The sequence below is a fragment of the Amblyomma mixtum genome, chromosome 8 (assembly GCF_055824585.1).
Source record: "Amblyomma mixtum isolate Tamu chromosome 8, ASM5582458v1, whole genome shotgun sequence".
NCBI lineage: Eukaryota > Metazoa > Arthropoda > Arachnida > Ixodida > Ixodidae > Amblyomma > Amblyomma mixtum.
Genome location: NC_143019.1, coordinates 42,443,461 through 42,465,970, shown reverse-complemented (window position 1 = coordinate 42,465,970; position 22,510 = coordinate 42,443,461). Strand labels below are relative to the sequence as shown.

The 22,510-nt window shown below is 47.1% G+C and overlaps 1 protein-coding gene across 1 annotated transcript in view; it reads right to left on the bottom strand.

The window, feature by feature from the left end:
• The window catches only part of LOC149332249 (uncharacterized), a 397,168-nt gene that overhangs the window by 8,147 nt on the left and 366,511 nt on the right, over window positions 1-22,510 (bottom strand). The window contains exons 12-15 of the mRNA XM_089555722.1: window positions 17,832-17,990; window positions 15,393-15,479; window positions 15,176-15,317; window positions 1,020-1,182 (exon numbers count right to left, since the gene is read on the bottom strand). Of these exons, the coding sequence (XP_089411848.1) occupies window positions 1,020-1,182; window positions 15,176-15,317; window positions 15,393-15,479; window positions 17,832-17,990 (551 nt within the window). The remainder of the gene's footprint in view (window positions 1-1,019; window positions 1,183-15,175; window positions 15,318-15,392; window positions 15,480-17,831; window positions 17,991-22,510) is intronic.

Here is a 22,510-nt window from a genome sequence, read left to right as displayed (position 1 = left end):
TTAATGACTTTGTGAGATAAAATATATTGTGCAAGCGAGCATACGCTTTAATGAACAGTTGCACAAACATAAAAATAACATAAAAAATGGTATAAAAGGCTCTTAAGCAAAACGGATGTTAGGATAAAGCAACCAGGGAAGTTTATGATACATTTTAAATCAACAGGATGGGTGAAAATTGCTTAAAAGGAATTATCTGTGTCCCTGACAGGAAAAAAAGATTAAGTTTCTCTCCGACAGTGCGCCACGACGATGACCACATATGCCGACTACACAGACTTGCATTTTCTGTCAACTTCTCTGCTGTCTTTTCTCATGTTCTCATGGCACTTCGGTGTGTAATTTAAGTTAGGCGCATACAATAAAAAATTCCCTTGTTAGGGCAAATGAAGATTTAAAAGAGCGTGTGTAAAGGGAGAGAAAAAGATAGTTGGTTGGCTGGTTTATGGAGTTCAACGTCCCGAAGCGGCTCAGGCTGTGAGGGACGCCGTAGTGAAGGGCTCCGGAAATTTCGACCACCTGGGGTTCCTTAACGTGCACTGACATCGCACAGTACACGGGCCTCTAGAATTTCTGCTCCAAAGAAATTCTAGCCGCCGCGGCCGGGATCGAACCCGCGTCTTTCGGGTCAGCAGCCGAGCACCATAACCACTGAGCCACCGCGGCGGCAAGGAGAGAGAAAGAAAGAGTCGGGCTAGGCCGATGGCAGCCGCTGCAAAAGCACTAGATTGAGGGTCTCTCCCGGAAGGAGGAAATTTCTTGAAAACCAAATGAAAGTTTCACTTCATCCTCATCATTGAGGTGGCAGAGGACTCCGGAATAATTTCGACCACCTGCGTTTCTTTAGCGTAGTCTCACATCGCACAGCACATATGCACCTTTCGCACTGCGCCTTCATCGAAATGCAGCTGCAGTGTCCGGGGTTCGATCCTGCGATCTTTGGCTCAGAAGCTTTCAGACAGCTTGCTAGATTTGGGTTATCATGACATGGCACACACCACCACGTGATTTGGGTGTACCTTGAGTTTCTTGCGTCGCATGCGGTGCACCCTGGATGCGAGCTGAACGGTGGCCAGCGTCTCGGCGTAGTGGGCTGCCAGCGGTGACACGTGGGCGATCATGGCAGCACGGCATGTGACGCTTCCCAGGGCCTCCTTCAGTAGTTGCGTCACCTTGGACTCCCTGCGGCACCGTGGAGGTGAATGCAAAGAGAGAAATGAAGTCTTCGTTTAGAGAAAGCTCTCTCGTACTCTGTACAGTAAGCGTCCGATTTGCTTAACATTTTATTATTCATTTATTCACAAAATACCACAGCAAATTTTTGGTTCCAGCAGGAAGCAACGTAAAGTAGAAAGAAACAATGCTTGCATCGCCTTATTCAAAAGTCCTTCATTATTCTTCAAAGCGCGTGCGTCAGAGAATATAGATAGAAAACACTTGGAACAGGTCTGCCGCATCTATGAAAAACGAACTCACCCGCAAAAACAGAACATAGATATCTCTATGTCTGTTGAGGAAATATTGTTTACGGCCTGTTCGAACCTTTTACACGTGATAACATCTTCGGCCAGCAAGTTCCACTCAGAGATTGCTGGTGCAAAAAAGGAGAACTTGTGAAATGAGAACATGTTTGTTTGCCCATTTCACGAGGGGCGCGTCGAATAAACACTTCTCTTTACGAAGCTTGACGTGCCCTCGATTTTTGCAAGTACTTCTTGTACTTTTCAGAGCGGCAGGTATACTTTTTTTGAACACATTTTTCTGCTGGGCCGTCAGATTTACGTTCGTGATTGGTGTACGGCGTAAATAGAAATACAAACAACGCAAGGACGCTACTAAGCGCCATTCGTCAAAAATGTATGGATTCAGCAAAACACGCCAGCAATATTTGTAATAAATTTTAGGGGTGTAATGATGGCATTTGCGGGATGGCAATACCAGTGGTGGCGGATGTCAGGAAGAAGTGCATACTGATAATCAAATATCTGGTTAACGAAACACTATTAGTTCATTTGTTAAGCATTAAAGGTAGGCGTATTGTTATATCTCGAGATTTGTAGCCAGCCATTATTAATAGCCGTGTCCGTTTTCACAATTTCGACACCGGAGTTAAGCTCAACAATGTGGCTAGATCAATTCTAGGCAACGCGCTATGATGAACCGAAACTACATAGTTCTGGAGCGCTCGCAACAACAGCTATCAGACCCAGTTCACTTTGCGGTACGCGTGTCATGTGACCATGCCTGCCTCAGCCCGGTGCGTATCCCAAGTAGCACATGTAATTGGACCAATATTGAAAATGGATGGCTTCGCTGTGGTCCTTTGTAGGACCGGGCTTCGCCAATACGTTTCCAATATTGGGCCGGCCATCTGCGCTGTTAGGGATGTTTGTTTCGCGGACAGGAATCACACGCTCAACAGGAAACATCTGCGAAGAGGAAAGCAAGCGAATTGGTCTGGTCACGTGACTCCCGCGGCTGGTGTCCATCTAGAAGAGGACAGAATCTCCCACACGCTATATAAGTAGGCGGGATAGACTTGTACTTATCTTAAATACTCTACCCAGGATACTGTATATATAACGGTTCTGTCAGCGCATTGGTAATCCACCAACGGATTTATAATATTGTATTCAGTACTTCTACCCGCACGTGACATGATCCACACTTTCCTGCGGCCAAAAAGGTATTCTTGTTATTCTTGCATTAAAAAATATATTTAATAATAGTCGGTTATTACAGAAAAAAAGAAATAAAGAAAGAAGGAACGAAAGGGAGAAAGAAGGAAAGAGAGGAAAAGAAAGGAAGAAAGAACGAAAGAAGGAAAGAGGAAAAGAAAGGAAGGAAGAGAGGAAGAAATTAAGAAAGAAAGAAAGAAAGAAAGGAAGAAAGAGAGAAAGAAGGAAAGGACGGAAGAAAGAGAATGAAAGAAAAAGAAAGAAAGAAGGAAAGAAAGAAAGGAAGAAATAAAGAAAGAAAGAAGGAAAGGCAGGAAGAAAGAAAGAAAGGAAGAAAGAAAGAAAGAAAGAAGGAAAGAAAAAGAAAGAAAGGAAGGAAGAAATAAAGAAAGAAAGAAAGAAAGAAGGAAATAAAGAAAGAAGGAAAGAAAGGAAGGAAGGAAGAAAGAAAGAAAGAAAGAAAAATAAAGAAAGAATGAAAGAAAGAAAGAAAGGAAGAAATAAAGAAAGAAAGAATGAAAGAAAGGAAGAAGGAAAGAAAGAAAGAAAGAAAGAAAGAAAGAAAGAAAGAAAGGAAGAAAGGAAGGAAGGAAGAAAGAGAGAAAGAAAGCACAGCCTGTGCCAATGCCTATTTCGTTGATGGTCTCTGGCCGCCTGCAGCGCTGAGTTCGCAGTGTTTCCCTGCCGACAGCGAAACCGAATCCCGCCGCGGGTGCGACCTCGGACGTGTCCCTTTCCTCACCTCGAGTGAGGTGGAAGACACGTTAAGCCCCATGTAGCGTCGATTCGGGAAGGCCGTGTTCGCACTGGCGATCAGTCGGCACCTATTAGTGTCAGGTAGCCGGCAGCAGGGACCAGTCGGTGAGGGAACACGAGCGACCAGAGTGACTGGCCGTGAAAAGAAAAAGCAGAGATGTTCTAGGATGGTGAAGAGGAAGGAAGGATCTTGGGGCGAGAACGGGAAGAAGGGAGCATCCTGTTATTATTCGTAGTGAAGAGGGTTGAAGGTCATTCTTTGGGAAGAGCGGGAAAAGGAATGTCGTTTTTATTCACGGGGAGAGAAGAGGCCGAACAATCGAGCGATTTCTCGAGGGAAGATTGGCAGCGGTTAACAATGGCAACACCATCACATGGGGCCGCCACGCCAGGTATGCGAATAAAATGTGTAAGAAATCTGGAAAAGGGATGAAAGAAAGGAAGAACAATCTCAAACTTCGCGAAGTCAAGGTAGGAAATGAAACGAAAGTATACAAAAGAGGCATTTCAAAGCGTGTGTGTTATAGGCATGGTAAGAGAAGAAAGGCGTTAGTCCAGCTTCCTCACTCGAGTTTGCGATAGCTCGGAGGCTGAAACGCTAGCTTAGAACGAATATAGTTCCTGGTTAGCGTCAATACTTCTTTATGCACAGAGCGTGATGAAAATACGAGGACAAAAAAGAGATAAAAAGACGGTTGCGTGAACATTCACATCCTGTGAGGCGCACAGGAGGCCCAATTGCAGTGTCAGCCTGGAAAGGCGTGGGCCGATTTTCTCTAATGCCCGTTGGCGGCTCGGAACTGATTAGGGCCGCATTGTTTTACTTACGATCGCCCTCCATCTTCTAAGAAACTCTTGCAGCGAGGACTCTCCTTTACTGAATGGTTGGGACGCTGTAACGTAGGCCGCTGTAAACGGCTAGGTTATTTGCAGGAGTCGGTAAACTAGCGAAGAAATTGCGTCGATAAGGCAAGGGAAACTCGAGTGAAACTGCTTTTCGGGTGAACTTGTCCCTTCCTTCGTGGAAATCTTAAGAAGGAAAAGCGCATGAGAGAATGCACCCTATATATGGGTACAAACGCCAGCGTTATAAGGACGAATTGCGTTGTGTTGGTTTTTAGGGCGTATACGGGGCTTAAGCTATCGTGCGTCGTAATAAGAATGAAATAACTGACATACGGGGGAACAAGGCGTCCGAATAAGGAACAACTCTCAGAATATTAACACGTTTATGGAGGGACAAAATAGGCATGCAGGGTACATTCGTGCAAAAAATTTCATGTTCTTTCACGGACGATGCACTATAGCTGTATAAAAATCTGGGTCTTTCTCATGTGATAAAGCTAAAAAAGCTCACCGTGCAAACAATTTTTCTCGTTGGTCATGAAATTATCTCGTTGGAAGAAGGGTAGTGACGTCACTAGACCAGATAATTCTTATTGGCTGGAGAGAAGGAACATCATCCGACCAGATAATTTTCATTGGCTCAAAGGCAGTGACGTCAACGGTTCGTAAGCACGTCACTACGGGTAAAAGCATCAACAGTTTTTAGTGCTATCGCATTGCCAACGCATAAGGTAAGTAGATGTCCCTGTGAATTTTCCTTTCCCGGAACTGCATACAAGCACACATGCGTACAGAAGCTTGCAGAAGTCACAAACACTTTCTTTTTTGGAAGCAATAGTAATGAATTATAAAAGAAGGGCGCTCATATGTAAAATTTTAATCTCCACTGCCCTGCTTTTCTTCTTTTTTTTTTTTAAACAGTGACGTGCAGACCTCTTATTGCGAATTGTTTCAGGCAGGATTCTGGTTAGAAACAATCGCAGGATGGTTACGAGTGTGTAACGCTAATCTTTGAGCGTTAGCTGAGGTGTGATACCGCATCTTGACAGCTTCACAGATGCCACTTATAAGAAGACTGCGGTCTCTCCCATTCAACAGCCATGCTAAATTTCATGCGATCAACCCGGAATCATTCTGGATACAATGCAGGTTTTGCGGGTAGAAAGCAGACATATACCGCATGGTATGGGCTTTACAGAATAATGACGCCCTAGCCACTCAAATTCAGCCAACACGGGAGGGGTGGGAGGCAGTCCTGACCAGCTCCAACCTCGAGATTCAGCACGCGCTCATCTAGAGAGCCTTCGCCAATGGAATCTCGGACTAGATTCCCCAATAGCACCTCTTCTATCCCTTTATTCCCTGCAGAAGCAATAAACGCTTTTGAACAGCAAACAGACATGTTCTGTAGGTCCTTTCGCAATATCAGACAGCAGGAGGCGAATCTGGAATGGCCCAGGAGTGCACTGATATGCTACCGTGGGTTTCGGTGGGTTTCAAACGAGCCGTCGTCTCCCAACAATTCCCTCTGCCCCTTTTCTTATCACTCCTTGTCCTAAATGGGGAGAGGGGATTCCCGCTCTTCACTTTGCCACCTGCAACCAAGGCAGACGGGCAGTGGCAACTGCCAGGAGGCGCTGCGGACGGCGACGCTGACGACGGCCGGAAACTGAAGAACGAGCTTATTTAATAACAGTTAGCGCTCTAAAAGGAAAGAAAACATAATGAAAAGCAGAAAGAGATTGCTGTGAGACGGGAGTAGAGTAGGGAGTGCGAGAGAATAAGGGAATTGGAGACAAACGCTGCAACGAAATAAGGCCTTACTTTGACGTTTTCGACACATTGCCAAAATCACTTTCCTTACTTTAGGTTTCTTTCACTTCTTTTTCATGCTCGTTAAAACGAATGGAAATGATATAGAAAAGGCGCCTAGCATGCTAGACGTGACACAGCACGTAAGCAAGCCCAAGGGAAAATGTACACGATCAGGAAAAAAAAAAAAAGGAGAGCGTATCAAGTTTCAAAACTGCCAGCGGTGGAGAGATCTTATCTCTTCCACCCCTTTTTTCCTAAGCAGGTAAATATCTGAGCCCGGTGCGTCGGGATCGAATTAAATGCCAGAGTAATAAGTTCAAGTCATCTAGAGTAGTCCTCGAGAATTTTTGACATTTCGCAATTTCTACGAACGAGTCAACAGAGCTCAAATTCCCTCTAACGTAAGGTACGTTCTGAAAAGCAACGTGACAGTAAAGAAGAAGCTGCTCAGCCAGTACTGCAGCTCAGGGCGCAACTAAAAAATAAAATTTGGAGGGGGGGGACAGTGCACGGTTGCGTGGTAACACCAGTGTCAAAAGGCGAAGGCGCGAAGGCACAATTTTGTCAAGAAATACGGAATATCGGTGGAAAGAAGAACACAAAGCTGGCGGCGCAGAACGCGTGTGTGTCTGCCTGCGCGTGCATATAATAGACGTATAGGAAGAGGTTCAAAGAGGCCTCTGACGGGTGCAGTACAGTAACTACAGAAAAATGTAGAAGAGGCTTGCCCGACTCAATATACGGCGCCCTCTAGTCCTCCCCTACCCTCCCGCCGCCTTCCACCCTTTTCTGTTCAACGATCCCTCGCCTTCTGGCGAATCTGAAAATGTTTCCCCACCAAATCAATTGCCGCCAGATGTCGCGGCGCGGCTGCGCCTACGTCAGCCGCCGGCGCTACCACTGCTGTTGGAATAAAAAAACGAAGAGAGAGGAAGGAAGTAAAAAGAAAAGGGCGGATGCGACGAACACGCACGCGGGAGAGCATCGATGCTACACGCCTGGATTTAGCTGCGTCGCAGGGGACAAATGTTTTAGTTTGCGAAACAGATACGAACGGAATCGCAGCTATACAATGCCCCTAAAATAGGGGCAGGAGCCGAGACGCTAGCGATCGCTTCGGCTAGCCAATCAAGGGATACGAATTTAATTAGTAGTGACAAATCTTGCAACGCGCTTTCGCTTCTGACATCGGCCAATCAATCATGATGCGGCCAATGATCGATAGACATAGATTTAACGCAAACGCTTTTAACGTGCGAACAGATTTTTGAATTCAGCGACCCCGAGTGATTGACAGTAGCGTTCGCGTTCGCGAAACCTGCACGGTTCTATTGAGCACAGAGGGCGTAAAAGAACACGTTCATGTAGCACGCGCGCGGGCAGCACTGAGGGATGCCTTTCTACATGAACTTCTGGAAGTCGTCGCAGGTGATAAAAAAAAAAGAAAACAGCGAACACCGAGATACTCAGGGCACCCAAGGAAGCGGAGAAACGCGGAAAAAATAAATTCATGCGAAATAAGTCAAGATTAACAGGTCGAGGCGCATCGAGGATATAACTAACCGGGCAACGAAAAAAATCTCACGATCAATGGAAAAAGTCTGGTTGGTTATGTTTTCGAAACAAAGATCCGGGAAATGAATGTTTTGTAAGAAGTGGCGATCTTCCCTGATTAGTCAAAGAACCCGATGCCACTTGCAGATGGCGTTGCTATTTTGAACCGGTGACGTCTGATAAAAGTGGCTTAAATAGAGGGTTCGCTAGCTTTCTTATTTGATTAAGGAGAGAGTGTCGAAGTATCTTACGAAGGAAATGTACGTCAACTAAGTTATTGTAAGAAACACAGTGTTTCATAGCGTTACTAGGTTACTTCCCCAGGATGTGACTGCGGGCGAAGTGCAGCTTGTCATTTAAACACTCACGGCGGAGCTTGAGCGACCACCGGGTCACTGACCTCCAACAACGCGCGTAGGGTGGGATGGAAAAGAGATGTGCGCATAGCCACCTCACCATCAAAGTCACTGAGCGCCCAGCGTCTTCTTTGAAGCACTGCATCGAGTTGGAACCCCCCCCCCCACCCTTTCCTATCAGCAGTACAGCAATTCAGATGAAAGCTAACCAAGATCACAAAAATAGTACCAACGCCTGTAGTGTAAATCCAGATCGCATACGTAGCCACCTTTTGCGCACACTGCAGGCAAGGCAGCGAAGATAGCAGCACCGGACATCCATGTTGTCCATGTGAGCTTGGAAGAAGCGGTACATGAATAAGAATAATTGGTGCGCCTCGATAGAAAACATGGGCTTCGATGGGAGCTTCAGTACAAGTACAAGAAGAGAAAAAAATAAAGACCCGGTAATTCATTACCAATCGCAAGCGCATCGAGAGAAGGGCATTTCTGCGGAGCTGCACCGTACGTTTACCAATTGTATCTGTGGGTTTTTTCTTCGCATTTATTTTATTTGGCTGCCGTATACTGAGTACATCACTTCTGCGAAACCGTCCTCAACACGTTTTTCGTTGACTGTATGTTCTCTCCACGAAAATATGGACTCCCGTAGTGTAGAAGTAGATGCCGTACTTCGCGAAACTAGGAATTGAGGCTATTCTCTGAATCCAGAACCACATTTAGTTTAATAAAGCGGAAAACGTTCGTAAGCGCAGATTATGCAGCCTTTCGCTGCTTCCTCTTTCTTTTATAATCATTCTTTCAACGTCACTACAGGTCCCAGAGCAAAAAAAAGCAAAAAACAAACAAACAAAAGAAACGCACACAAAGCGCCGCTAAGCGTACAAATTTGGCGCTAGAAATGCAGTTGTGCGACGAAGACATCGGGACGCGTCATGAGTGACAGAGCGAGAGTTCAACCAGCCGTGCTTTTGGCCAGTCAGTCCCGAGGGAAGCTGGTCGATGCGAAGGGGAGAGAACGATCGTGCTCGCCGAAACGTCGTCTCCAACGAGGATTAGATGGGCTTCGCCCCCTCTCGCTCGCTCGCGTCGCACCACGTTGGACAGACCCGGTCGACAGCCGGCCCCGGCAGCTCTTCGTCAGTGATGGACGGCCCGCCTCCAGCTCTCGCGGGCAGCGCGGTCAGGGAGGCGTCGGAGCGAAGTAAAAGGAAAGCAGATACATTGTCGTTCTGACGACTTTCCTACAGTTGCCCCTTTCTTTGCGACTGCTCAACGAATATCGATAGAGAAAGAATCCAGGAAGAAACGGCTTACGCCCTGAGATCAAGGCTTACTTGATAGGAGCTCAAATAGTATGCAGTTTTGGGCCACATCCTGTATATTGCGAAGGCGGTTTGCGAAGACGGTCTCAATATATTGACGCAAAGCTCAACGCGTTGAGAGCTAAAGATAGCTAAGGTTTTGTATCAAAGAAAGCAATGAATATCTAAAGGCTCATGAACACCATCTGAAGATGAAAGGAGAGAGGAACACAGCCATAATGAATCATAGGGCACTAGGGGATACAATACATATGAAGTAATACGAGGACTGTGCAAAGGTGTGATGGTTCGAGCGCTGACTTGCAAACGCGTCAGTGTACTTGAAATCAGAAGCCCTACAAAGGCTTGAGATTTACGAGACGGCAATGAGGAGACTAGCTCTATAGGTGCTCATAAAAAGGGAACAAATGAAGCTGTACAGGGAATATGGGTTGGTCGTCCTTTGAAGCACGGGATGCATCGAGCAAAATATTGTCTGGGGAAAGCCTAAGAAAAGCGATGAGAAGAGGGGAGCATCCAAATGACTCGCTGTGCGGCTTTTACTTTCTTTTGTAGTATGTGTAAGCGCATTATTGAAGATGATAACGGAGCTCTATAACCTACAAACTCCAATATTACTGCCACCAGTAATGTTCCAGTGTGGTATTCGAAAGTAAGTCAGTGAGAGCTAAGGAAAGGAAACTTACTAAAGGCACTGACAGTCACATAGTGCCCAACAAGAAATCGTACTCGTCTAACAACAAACTACCATCACCCCAACCACATACACAAGCACGGCCGACACTTAAACCTTGAAAGTATAGATTGAAATTCACAACCATAACCCAGTGCCTAAGGCAGACTGCTTGAAAATGGATAGAACAATGGATAGAACAATGGTAAATGCACGCCTAACGCGTGGACAACCACTCACCCCGGAGATGTACGCATACGAGATGGACTTGAGGAGTAAAGTTTCGTGTGCCACGAAGTCGAGCGCCTAGACCATTCTGAGAATACCGGCGCCAAGTTCTTCTCGAGATGGGCAGTTTTCCCAGTGGGCGGCGGCCAGAGGAGGACGCCCGGAAAAGCTTTCAACGTTTTCAAGGAGCCGCCCGCTTGAGACAGAGACAACGGCGTAAATTGAATTTGGCGAGCGGTAGGTTAGGGTTGCGCTGCGCCGCAGTAACGCCCGACACGCCTGCCTCTCGTGGCCAGAGAGAGAGGTGTGAAGAGCCTACCGAAGGAAAACATGCGCGCCTGTGGTGACGCAGCGCCTCTAGCGGACACTCTGTTCGCCGAATAGTTTTCGCGTGGAGAATTCCACTTGACGCCAGGAACACCGCAAGCGTTTCGCTTTGTTAACAACCGTACATCCCTGTTTAAGCGCTTCTGGATGCAGTACTGGGGAATAACTTCGTACGCCACTGTAGTCCTTGGGTGCCCGGCGGTCGGCAGCGCAATAATGAAGGCACCGGCCAATCTCGAGACGCTTTTTAAACGGTTTTTTAAGCTTGCTCCTCTGTCTAGCTGACCAGGATGCTGGTTGCCGCAGCGCTGTGCGTTTTCAACGAGACCGAGTAAAGAATAGTGCGCAGCACTTGGGCTGTCACGTGGTGTGATTACGGCAGAAGGGACGCGCGCCTGAAGACACAGAGGCTTTATGTCCGGCCAGGCGCTGAGGCGTTAGTGCTCGGAGAAACACGAACTGCTCCCGGAAATGGAGTGTCCAGCAGGTAGGCACTTTAGAATGCAGGTATGGGCTTGCCTGAAGGAACAGCGATGATGAAAATGCTGGCCAGTAAATAGCTAGGATGACAAATATAAGATGAACGATAATATGCGCGCTGTGCTGTAAGGTTCGAATCACCCAGATCATTCTGTGGATATAGGGAACAAAAAGGGATTAACAATAGATAAAGAGTGCTTCTTGAAAGTCAATAATGAGGGCCTACCGCTTCAACGAGCGCAGTAGTTAAGAAAAAAGGGTGTAAAAGCGTAAACACATTCATTTGTTAAAAGGTGAACCATGCGTAACGTTACTGTCATCAAAATCACTGGATAGTAAATTTTTGAGCACAGTGGTCATGTTCGCCTTCGGAGGCAGGCATCCAGAAGTTATAAACCCTCACACTTTCGCCACGTGAGCATTGTCACTTTCTACTTGCTCCAGGCGGGGCTTATGGAGCCCTCCGCCACGTACTAAGCCAGCTACTCACTTTTGCTTGCGTTGTTTCAGAGCATGGAAAGCTTTGCAGCCACCCGATTGTAAGAAGTTCTGGCTTCGATTTAATGCGGAGTAAAGAGCGGCAAGAATCGAAGGCGAAATGACTTCTATATTAGAAATATAACGGATTGTTCGATCTGCGATTTGAAAAGCGGCAGCCGCAGGTGTTATTAATGACATCGCTGTGAAGGCGTCGCGTGTCGTACACCGCGGTTTTCCGACATCTCCCGTACCGGGACACCTCGGAATCGCAATTAGGAAAAAAATGTGACACCCCGTGCTTCACCAAGAGCAGCAACGAGAAAACATTTCTCGGCAGACACCTCCTCTCCATCGGCGCCCACGTTCGACGTTTCCCTTGAATGCCTTCCTGGTTTCCCCCTTTACCCTTTTCTCCCTAATCCCTTCTCTCTCTCTCAGTTTCCTGCCCTCATTTGTCACGGGTCCCGGTGAAAAATTGTCGGTAGGGAATTGGGCAAACAGACACTGCAGAGCGTCGGAATAGAAAGAGAGAGAGAAGGAAGAAAGACGACAAAAAAAAATACAGGTGTCACTGGAGCCAGTACGATTTTTCTGGAGAGCCAGAAGCGCTGGTGAAAGCGGAAATAGTTAAAAAATACACGCAGCAGTAGGGAAGCGGGGAAAAAGAAAAGGTATAAATGGAAAATGAAAGGAGGACGGTAGCCTTGAAAGGTTTCGCGGTCCACAAAGAGTCAAGAAGCGTGAGGGACAAGCTATTTGTCACCGACCGCAATATTCTTCGCCGCGCTGGGCACAAGCGGGAGCTCTTCCAGGAACACTTTGCGCGCTTCTTCCCTTGCTCCTTTTTCCTTCCCGTTTTGGAGCCACGCATTAATTGCAGATTTCCTCACGCGGGTGGCGCTACGATCGCGTTAATTGCGCGAGCTTGCACTGGTCGGGGCTAACTCGGACACTGCCTTGGAGGAGAGAGGGCGCCGTAAAGAGGGTGAGGAGGATAAGGAGAGGAGGAGGAGGGGGTCATTGTTCTAGCGGCGCTCTGCGCTCGCTTTTCCGCGCAGAGTGTGGCAGAGAGCGAAAAAATGCCAGTTTTTAAGCGAACCGCGATTAATTATTTAATTACCGTGAGCGAGCCAACGAGCCGACCTGGCGAGCTTGTGGTGGCTGCCCGGGGCTCGGGCCAATAGGGACGGAGGGGCTCGTTTCGATGATGACGACTAGGCCCAGCAATCACTTCCGGCCGACTGACTTCCGCTCAAGCGAAGGCGCATGCGCAAACCGCCTACGAAGCTGGTGTGCATTCAACCATCGCCAGAACACGGTCGCTATTATGCGTACGGGCTCTATAAAGGATGAGACTATCGAATCGAAAAACATGCCCTGTTAGATGTGTCGGGCCGCCCTGGTGCTGGAGTGGAGAGTTCAGCGTTTTTGCTCCTGCCCTGATATGAGCGAGCGAGAGGAATTTTAAAGCTGGAAATGACACCGCGGTCATTATCAGCATCTTCATCCATGTACTGTCTGCGGATGTACAAAGGCCTCTCCAATTCTTCTCTAAATAGCTAGCCTTGTTACACACCCATCGCAGTTACGTCATCCAAACAAATTCCCTAATTTATATTCTCCAGCTAACACTACCACCCGAGGCCGTGTTTCATTTCTCTTGAAGAGAAAGGGAGAGTTTGTTTATGCCAGTGACGACAGCGACTCCGGCCAGTTGGTTTTAGATGCCCTATTAGAAAATCGTGAATGAAATTGCGATGTCTTGTGATGGTGACCACAGGCAGATTTGCAGGCTTACAAAGACAGGCAGGGAATCTTGTACAGGAATTAGTCTCTTGACGTACAAGCACCGACCACGAAAAAGGAGAAACTCAACGTCGACGATAGCACCACACAACAATTGATGGCAGGAAGGTCAGAACGGCTTAGGCTGTTGGCCGCGTTCTTTTGAAGCATGACTTATAAGCGTATTGTAACACACTAGCCCGCGCGTGGCCGTGTGGTCGAATCTCGTCGGCCGCGCATGGCCCGGCCGGTGCGACGAGAAACGATTGTTGTTGCCCTGGTTTCGCTTAGCCGAGTCGCGTGATTCTGGCGGACTCATAGCGCGCTTCGCTCCCTCCCGGGAAATACCATGCATTGATGTGGCAGCGAGGCAGTGCACGTGCGCAACGGGACACTGGAGAGCCTGTTTGTTCTAAGAGCGCTAGATCTTACTACTTACGTTTGTCAAGGACGCGTCTGTCTGCAATGAAGGCCAAATTGACCAAGACAGTAACCATATTACATCAAATAGCAACAATGGGCGCCTAGCGCCTCAATTAATACGTGTACTTTCTATCCGTTATGTGTATGCAAGTTTTGCGGCCCACCCCGGACCACCATTAGCATAAAATTTAGGGGCCGTCCGTATGACGCAGAATGTTCCAAGTGGTGTCAAATGACTTGCCATGTTCCTGAGGATAAAAGTATTAATTGAGATGAAGCCTAAAACATGTGTTGGGTTCACAACGACGACCTTTCCGCCCAAAAACCGCGCATTCCGAGGACCTTCAGACGAACATTACGGCCGAACCGTTTGTCGTAGGGGGTTGCGGATGGTGCCAAACGATGCGTCGTGTTGTGATGTGCACGTTTATAAAACTTATTAACCGATATAACGATGAAATAATACAGATATAGCGATGGTGGCTGTAAATCGCAATAGTAGTGCAAAATCCGTGAGATAGATGGCGCTGCTTGTGTCTTAAAAGGGATGTTTGGATTTGATCCCCACGTTTGCTGAGCACACCGATGTAAACACTTGAAGCTCTCGAGGATAACGCTCTTAAGTCGAACACTGAGGCAGTGTTCGACTTAAGAGAGTTAGGTGGAGAATTTTTTTTCTCGAACAGCCGGGCACTGTGTGCCGGCTGCTCAGAGAGAATGAGCCACCGCGTGCGTACTGTGACAGGAGATCACATGAATGTGGCTGGTTAGCAAGTATGGAAACTTGGGCAAGCCGATATCGGCATCAACTCCACAAGCTCAAGGCGGTCACAAGCTAACACGTTTATTCGCGCTCTTTTGAAACAGTGCGGTAGTCGATTCTTAAAAATTTGAGGAATGGTAAAAATATCATGGTGCCATCTGCTAAGAAATATTGTACGAAAGGAACGTCTGATCGGCGCGGCAAGCGGTTTTGTGTTCGTTGGTTTTCTCGGGCCTGCCTAGAGCTTGGAAGTTTATATGCCACAAAAGCGACGTAACACCGCCTGCGTTGATGGGGCATGTTAAAGGAGGAAGAATTAGGCGAGTCCGTTTATTATTTGGTCAACAACGCCGCTAGATTTAATTGCCTTAATTGCCGCGTTATACCACTGACAGACACATCGTCAGCTGCAGTACAGCTGTGAATTAGAGACAAAGATATATACAGTCCTGAGCCATATTAGCGGGAAGGAAGTATGAGCATTCATTTATTGTTTACTGCATAACTGTGTGCGACAAGGAAAATTTTTGCATTTTTTTCTAACTAGTATTCCTCTTGGCATATAATATGCAATAGTAATTTACAAAGTTAGTGAAAAAATCACCAGAAAATTCGCAATTTTATTCAAAAAGCTTGTCCCCTCTCATGTTGCTCACGACTGTACATGCGATGTGATGTAAACGTACCTAAAGGGCAGCCTCTTCTGTGCGTTGAAGAGTGCCAGGATAACATTGCCCAGAGCCGACAGACTGAGAGGGCCTCCAGCCTTGGTGCCTCTCTCGCAGCTACCCAGGTCGAACAAGTGAAGGCGACTGCGTCCACCGGCCACTGCGTTCAGGTGAAGGACCGAGAGGAAAGGATGCGGTGAAAAAAACCGAGGATAAGACGGCGACAAGGCCTCACCTCCTCCTCGGCCGCTCTTGTCCACCCGATACTGGTACACGTGTAGTGTGAACAGGAAGTGACGGTTGCGGCTGTCGGGCTCGGACCCTGAAAGATGCCTGGCGTTAAACACACACATACAAGCACATACCCACGCACGGAGGCGCGCAGTGAGACAATACCGGTTCTCTGTATGTTCAAGAGACAGAAACTTTGCCCTCGAACTTAAACCGGTAGCTATAAGTCGCAGGCCTGGAAAACTACTAAATTTTCTACTCATAACTCAGTGGTTTTAACAAAATTTTGGTTTGCAAGCACTATGCTGATCATACTAAATCTTCCGCCCTGTTTGTGTGCTTGGTCAAATGTTTAGCAGAATCCCCCAAGGTGGAGTAGATTTGTAATAAGGGAGTAATTACTCATTGATATTGACATTAGTAATTACTCACTGACGTGTGCTTGCAGTTGTAACGTGTGTTTTACGGGGAGAAAATTTACCGCAATGTTCACTAAAGGTGATAAGAGTTTATTTGCGACAAATGTGCCAATGAACTTACGATGGTACAAGGGCGGTGGTCGCTGCGTGGCCATTTATGCGTTTTCAGGCTGCACTCTTGATCGCTTCACGGCTGTCTTACCTCTATACGCCATATTGCTAAACTAGACGAATCGCATCCCCGCTTCATAGAACGGGTGACGCAAGCAGCGAAATGGGCCGCACACAGGTAGGGCAGATAAATTTCTCTAGGAAGCCCGAAAGTGACTTATACAGATTGTTTCAGCTAACTTCAGCGAAGTTAAAGAAATGACAAAGTACTGCACAAAGCTTCGCCTAGTGAGGTTTGTAGGCAATCGCCTCGACGACGTTCGATAATCTTAAAATGCGCCTGAGTTGCCAGTAATAAAGAACAAGGAGCCACAGTGTCTATCGTAAACTTTAATAGAATGATTTCAATGTGAAAGTTGTAGAGCATCTCGAGAAATGTCTAATGCAGTGTTTTTTTTTTTTCAGTGTAACTTTAGCTTGGTCTATTTTTATGACCTTAACTGTAAAAAAAGGAAGTATAAAAGTTAAGTGTAAAAGTTAGTTAAAATATTTTTGTTAATTAGCAGCTTATGAGTGTTTAAAATATACACACCTTAACAAGGTGACCTCAAGCCTGTGATACTCGAATCATCGTCTAGCGTTAGTCGTTTTTCTAAATATTGGCACAAGCCAGCTGAAACACCTCGTATAACGCTCACCTAATGCATACTTATCATAGTAACATGCACGGCTCTTTAGTAAACGCGCCTCACAGAGGGAGTGTTTGCACTCAGAAGGCGTAGCTGGCCTCATCCACAATTGTTGCCCGTCGCAAGCACATCTCTCGGGGAGGGATGTAATTGAAACGCCAAGCCCATAGAAGCCTTGGCGTTTCCATCACGTGATTTTCTCGCGCCTTCGCCGAGAGAGGGATATTTCACCGATGTGATTACCACCTTCAAAGCTGACACAAGACAAAACTGCAACAAAGAAAAGTCCCCTACTGCAACCCGCCACTTCTTTTGTCTTTGCCTAAAGCCGCTAAAGTGTCGTTAAGTTGAAAAGCGCCACCATTAAGGCGTGGTTAACGGCCTGGATAACATAATAAGCCTGCAAAATCTCTGTAGGTGATAGAAGGTGCTTATTAGCTTGATTAGCCAGAATAACGACCACTGCCAGATATTTTTATATAAAACCGCAGTATCAAGAGTGACTCGACAGTGCTACGAAACTACAATTTGCACCATATACAACGACAAAGTGAACGTGTGGCATTATACCCTAATAAGGGAGTAATTACTCATTGGCATCCACCCAAGCGCAGCCATACGGCTACAAAGGAAAGCTATACAGCTTTCTCAGAAACTTCGTAGTTAAAGAAAAATTCGTCCTGGTGCGGGGTTCGAACCCGTATTTGTAGCCGTATGGCTGCGCTTGGGTGGATGCCAATGAGTAATTACTCCCTTATTACAAATTTACTCCACCTTGGGGGATTCCCCTAAACATTTGTCCAACATTGTTCCCACTTCGAGTTATTGATCAATTCGCTCTCGCCCTACCATAACCTTGCCGTCCCGGTTAGCTCAGTTGGTAGAGCGACTGCTCCGGTGTAGCGGTGGTCCCGGGTTCGAACCCCGCACCAGGACGAATTTTTCTTTAACTACGAAGTTTCTGAGAAAGCTGTATAGCTTTCCTTTGTAGCCGTATGGCTGCGCTTGGGTGGATGCCAATGAGTAATTACTCCCTTATTACAAATTTACTCCACCTTGGGGGATTCCCCTAAACATTTGTCCAGGCATTATACCCTATAATTCCATTTTTGTTTAAAGCTACATACTACTCACCGTACACGCGCACGAACCCCAGCGTAACATGCTGTCGTTTGCGCAGGGCACAACGATGATTGCAGACAGGGGAAAGAAAGGCGGTCTTACTCTGGTTGCCAATTGCCGCTGCGGCCACGGCCGCGTCCAACAGAAAGGCGGCCTTTTCAGCCGTGGGCGCTCTCAGCTCGCTGTAGTTCATCAGCTTGGTGCCAAGAATCGGGTCGTCCCTGAGGTACAGGCCCGGAGCGGTGCCCGAACCCTCGGTGCCTGCGACAAACGAAAGGCAAGACGTGAAGGCAAAGCACAGAGGTAGCCTGGAACTGCAGCGTTACAGTTGGTGAGTGAAGTATTTTTCTGTGTCAGAGCAACGCCGGGGGCTTGAAAGAACACGGTAAAGGCACAGCCTGGGTTCTTTATACCTGTTGTTCTTTAACGCAGTTCTTCAACATGCACAGTAGCCTCACAACGCCGTCGTTTTTGCTTTTTGCCTTTATTGTTATGCAGCCTCCGCGCCCGGTGTGAAACATGGGCCTCAGGCTGAGCTGTCCAACGGTGTAACCGTTCGTCGCCGGAGACTTTAATGGCGTTACAGCTCTAACTTGCATCATGTCTAATGACGGGTGAGTTACCTGTGTTCTACCTTGAAAAACAAGGCTGACATCACGGTCGTCTGGACGTGAGATCCGATGCCACTACCGCTCTCATGAAGTACAGCTGGCTAAGTTTCAATTCTAGTAATGACAAAATTTTGTGGCGAGGTGTGACTCTGTCTCTCTCTTTCATTTCTTTCAAACTACAGCGCACTTTTTATAGAGCATACCACGGGCACAATGTTTTTGTTTTCTTTATTTGAATGAAAGAACCGTGCCAGGCGAGCCAGAAGATCCAAAACTACGCTGCTATACTGATGGTCGTCGCTGAATGTTTATATATAAGTGTCAGGCTGTTCACAGCTCTTCTACCTCTTCTACCTCTATACACCAAATGGCTAGACTACAGACGAATCGTATAACTGCTTCACTGAAGGGGTGACTCAAGCAGAGAAGCCGGTTGGCGAACTTTGTGAGAAAAATTATGAACAAATCACTGTTACACTGCGAGTCTACGAGCACGCATTACATGTGAGAAATTTATTGCAGGCCAGTTGGTTCATAGTTTGCCGCACTGTTAGCGCAAAATGTCAGGGACAACAGATAGCGCTGTGTCCAGTCTGTTTCGTTTCTTTAGTACGTGTGATTACGCGCTACCAGTCCGGCAAACGTATTACATTTTATTGTTTGCCAACTCAGTTGTCGCGCTGTAAACGCTTGTTGTGACTGCGCAACACCGGACTCACTCCTTCGAAGTTACGATACCGACCCTCTGCGGAGCTGCTCTCTTACGAAAAAAAAACAAAAAAAAAACACTTCCGAAGAAGCCCGACTGAACAAAGTAAGTGTCTCTCCAAACTTCGGGTCAAGGAACTGGTGCCCTTTCCCTTTCGTCTTCCCGAAAAACTGTACCGCCTTCGAGGGGAACAAGGGAATCCCTTGTGTGGTAAGGCGAGCCAGAAGGCGACAATAAACAGCTGAGGCGTACTTAGTAAAGAAGACGGGATGGAGGCAGGCAGTGGTCAAAGCAAAACGTAAGAGAGCGAAGAAATGCTGCGATCACTCTCCGGACGACCATTACGCCATTTGCTTCGTTCATCGTCGCAATCTCCCTCCAGCTGTGCACGCAGCGTCCGCAACCTCTTCCCTCTCCTCCCCCCCCCCCCTCCTTTTTTCCGCCTGATCTCTTTTCCTTATAAGGCTTATTTATGCGCGGTTCTGTGGAGTTCGATCAGCGATCGAACGGAAGACGAGAGGCGAGGGAACCGTTCTCTAGAAGGACGCCTTCCGGGCCGGCCGTTGCCCCCGCTACCACTACTTCCGACTTTGTACCCACGTATTTAAGTTTTTTTCCCCCTGGCCCCACAATAGAGCGGAAAAAAAAAGACCTTTATTTTGCCTCTGGAACTTCCGTACATCCTCGAGGGGTTAGCTCAGCGTAGTATTTAACCCCTTTCGCTCGCCCATTCGTCGCTTTTTCTGACGACCTCTCTGGCCAACTGGTTTTCGTGACCCTTTTTTTTTAGCCCGAAGAATGTGATAGAAGGGAAGTGTGGCCACCACATCTTCCCAATATTCATTAGGATGGTCGATACACCGTTCTTTGCAAGTCTGCGACTGCTGTGTAGACTTGTTGTAGCCAACCATGAAATAAATAGCGACGAGAGTGCTGCCTGCGCCGCCTTACGTGCGATGATCCTATAGGCCTACTGACACTGAAGGCACAAATGCTAAACTCAGCGGAAGAAGCGAGGCTTAATGAAAACATTTTACGGCGATAAAAAATGCTCTGGCACAGATATTCTCCATAGGAAATGTACATGCCCCATAGGAATTTTACACTCAGTCATTATTGTGGACGAATTGGTCAATAAATGATTGAGTTGCTCGATCAATAAACAGTAACAAATGCATTCTCCTCGGATCGTCAACACCGATTTTGCTGTCATAGACGGGCTTGCCCTCGAGCTCGAGTGAATGTTTATGTCGTTATTGGGACTTGTTCTCTTAATTCTACGGCGCCTCATGTAGTCGGTAGCTTGTACCTAAGACAGCGTGTTGTTGGTATTGTAAATAATATATAAACGCCTCCCCTGACCTTCCTCGCTATCACTCCCCTCGGTGCTTATCCTTGCTATCCTCTTCCTGTCCCTTTATTTTTATTTATTTCAGCCGGCCGCAGCTCGGGCGTTTAAGATATTATATAGCAATTGCCGCCGCCGCTGGCAACATCTTTTCCTTCATTTCTGCTTTTTTTTTTCGCGATAATAAACCACTACTACTACTCCATTTCAAAACAAAGAGGCGCCGACCAGTAAAATGAAAAAAAAAACTACTACTCCATCCCGTCCCTCATGACGCAGAAGGGTTCACTGATAGAGAGCCTGTAACTGATTTTTAATTCTTTATAACCAACTTTTTTTTGTGTAGCCTGAGTATATCTGGTGAACGAATGAGTAAAGGCTGATGCCGTTTGGGAGGATCGTTTAGTTAGGGTAAAAAGTGAACGAGTGGCTATCAATATTAATAGCAGCCAACGAAGGAGTTGTGGGAGGAAGCTCTTATCATCTCGGACGAAGTGAATAAAAAAGAACTCATCAAAAGAGCCTGGACAGCAGCCGACGCCAGTCGGGTTCCGCGTTGGAACTCCAACGCCACTATAACCTCCTGATGAGTTTCAATAAAATATTTTCACTACTGGTGCGCCTTGCAACAAACGCGGCGTTGCAGAGGCGTCGGTGGCGAGAAAGAAATGGCGTGAGCGCGCCTTTCCTAACAGACACGCTCCCTGTTCCGCTATTATTTTTCTCTTTTGGAGCATGCGCAGTTTGGCGAAGCGTGCCAATTTGAAGGCCTTTGTGATTGAAGGCCTTTGTGATAAACGCCGTGTTTCGCCGAGACGTCACACTAATAGCTACCTCTGTGAAAAAAAAATAATAAACGAAATATACCCCTGTTTCGACAGCCGTTGTGGCTCCTGTGGATTGCGTTGGGCTATAGCGTGAAAGAAAGAAGCAAAAACATAACTACTATCCATTCTTATAGCACACTCCTCTGCTTTCACATCGCTGAGGCGCATAGGACTATGGAATGTTGAGACATCGCAGGAGTTACAGAAGAGCCAAAGCAAGCGGGGCGATGGCCAGCTACAGAGCGGAGGGGCGCAAGAAAAAACGACTGCGGCGATTACTTGCTGCTAGACGGCGAGTAAACCGGTCGAACGCCGCCAACTGCTCGCGTAGTAAGAGTAGCAGTGGCAGCCTCAGACACCAGACGCTAGCTGTTATCGCAGGAGCTTTAACGGGTGGCATCAAAAAAAAAAAAAACGCAGTTCCTGCAAATCGGTGTTGCAGAATGAGAATGCTTACAGGGAGGCAGTGTATCAAGTATTTCGCAAGGAAAAACCGGAGCTGTCCGAATTTCATAACCTTTCCTCGACAGCGCGCGATTTGAAGGCTTCAATTTCTTCCTTTCTTCAAAAAACCAAGCTTCTAACCTTCGCTCGCCTTTGTGCCTCTTCGATATGTCACGCCGATTTTTGCTTCTCACTCTCCACAAAATTGCAGGACATCTCTGAAAGAGTCTGAAATCCAACCAACCTAACGTATTTCGCAAAGCGACGGGGTACGGTAAGTTGAATTGGGAAACGGACTACGCTGACGACATCGAACCGCAGCTGTAGCATATTACTTTCGCCGTTTACTCCGAAGCCCCGGGCCCTAAAAGAATACGACGCAGCAGACCTTACGACCGTCTTAAAAGTAAATGAGGGCCATTCAGGAGCGGTATCATGAATGTTTTTCGATTACCCCTAACAGTATGTATATATATCACGCCGCAGTGAATTTTTTTTCTGTCAATCCTAAGCTGCCGTCATCTTGAGAAACGGGTAAGGTCGCTGTTACGAGCGTATACACTTCAGACACAAGGCGTTTCTAATCGGCAGCAGCGTTCACCTTTCGCAAACGGAGTCCTTGCTGGCTATATCGGGTTTAAACCGTCGAAACTGCTGACGCTGATTGTTTCCAACACCAACTCAGCCAGGGCCTTAGACCTGTGGTGGACAGCCCGCAGTTATTTCCGCGGAGAAAGTAATTTCGGACGAACGACCGCTAAACTGCCTCATAGATTCTAACGTCAGTGGAGGAGCAAGGATGTTTTGCTGTTGCAAATTTAATTTGGAACCCTGAAAAACCG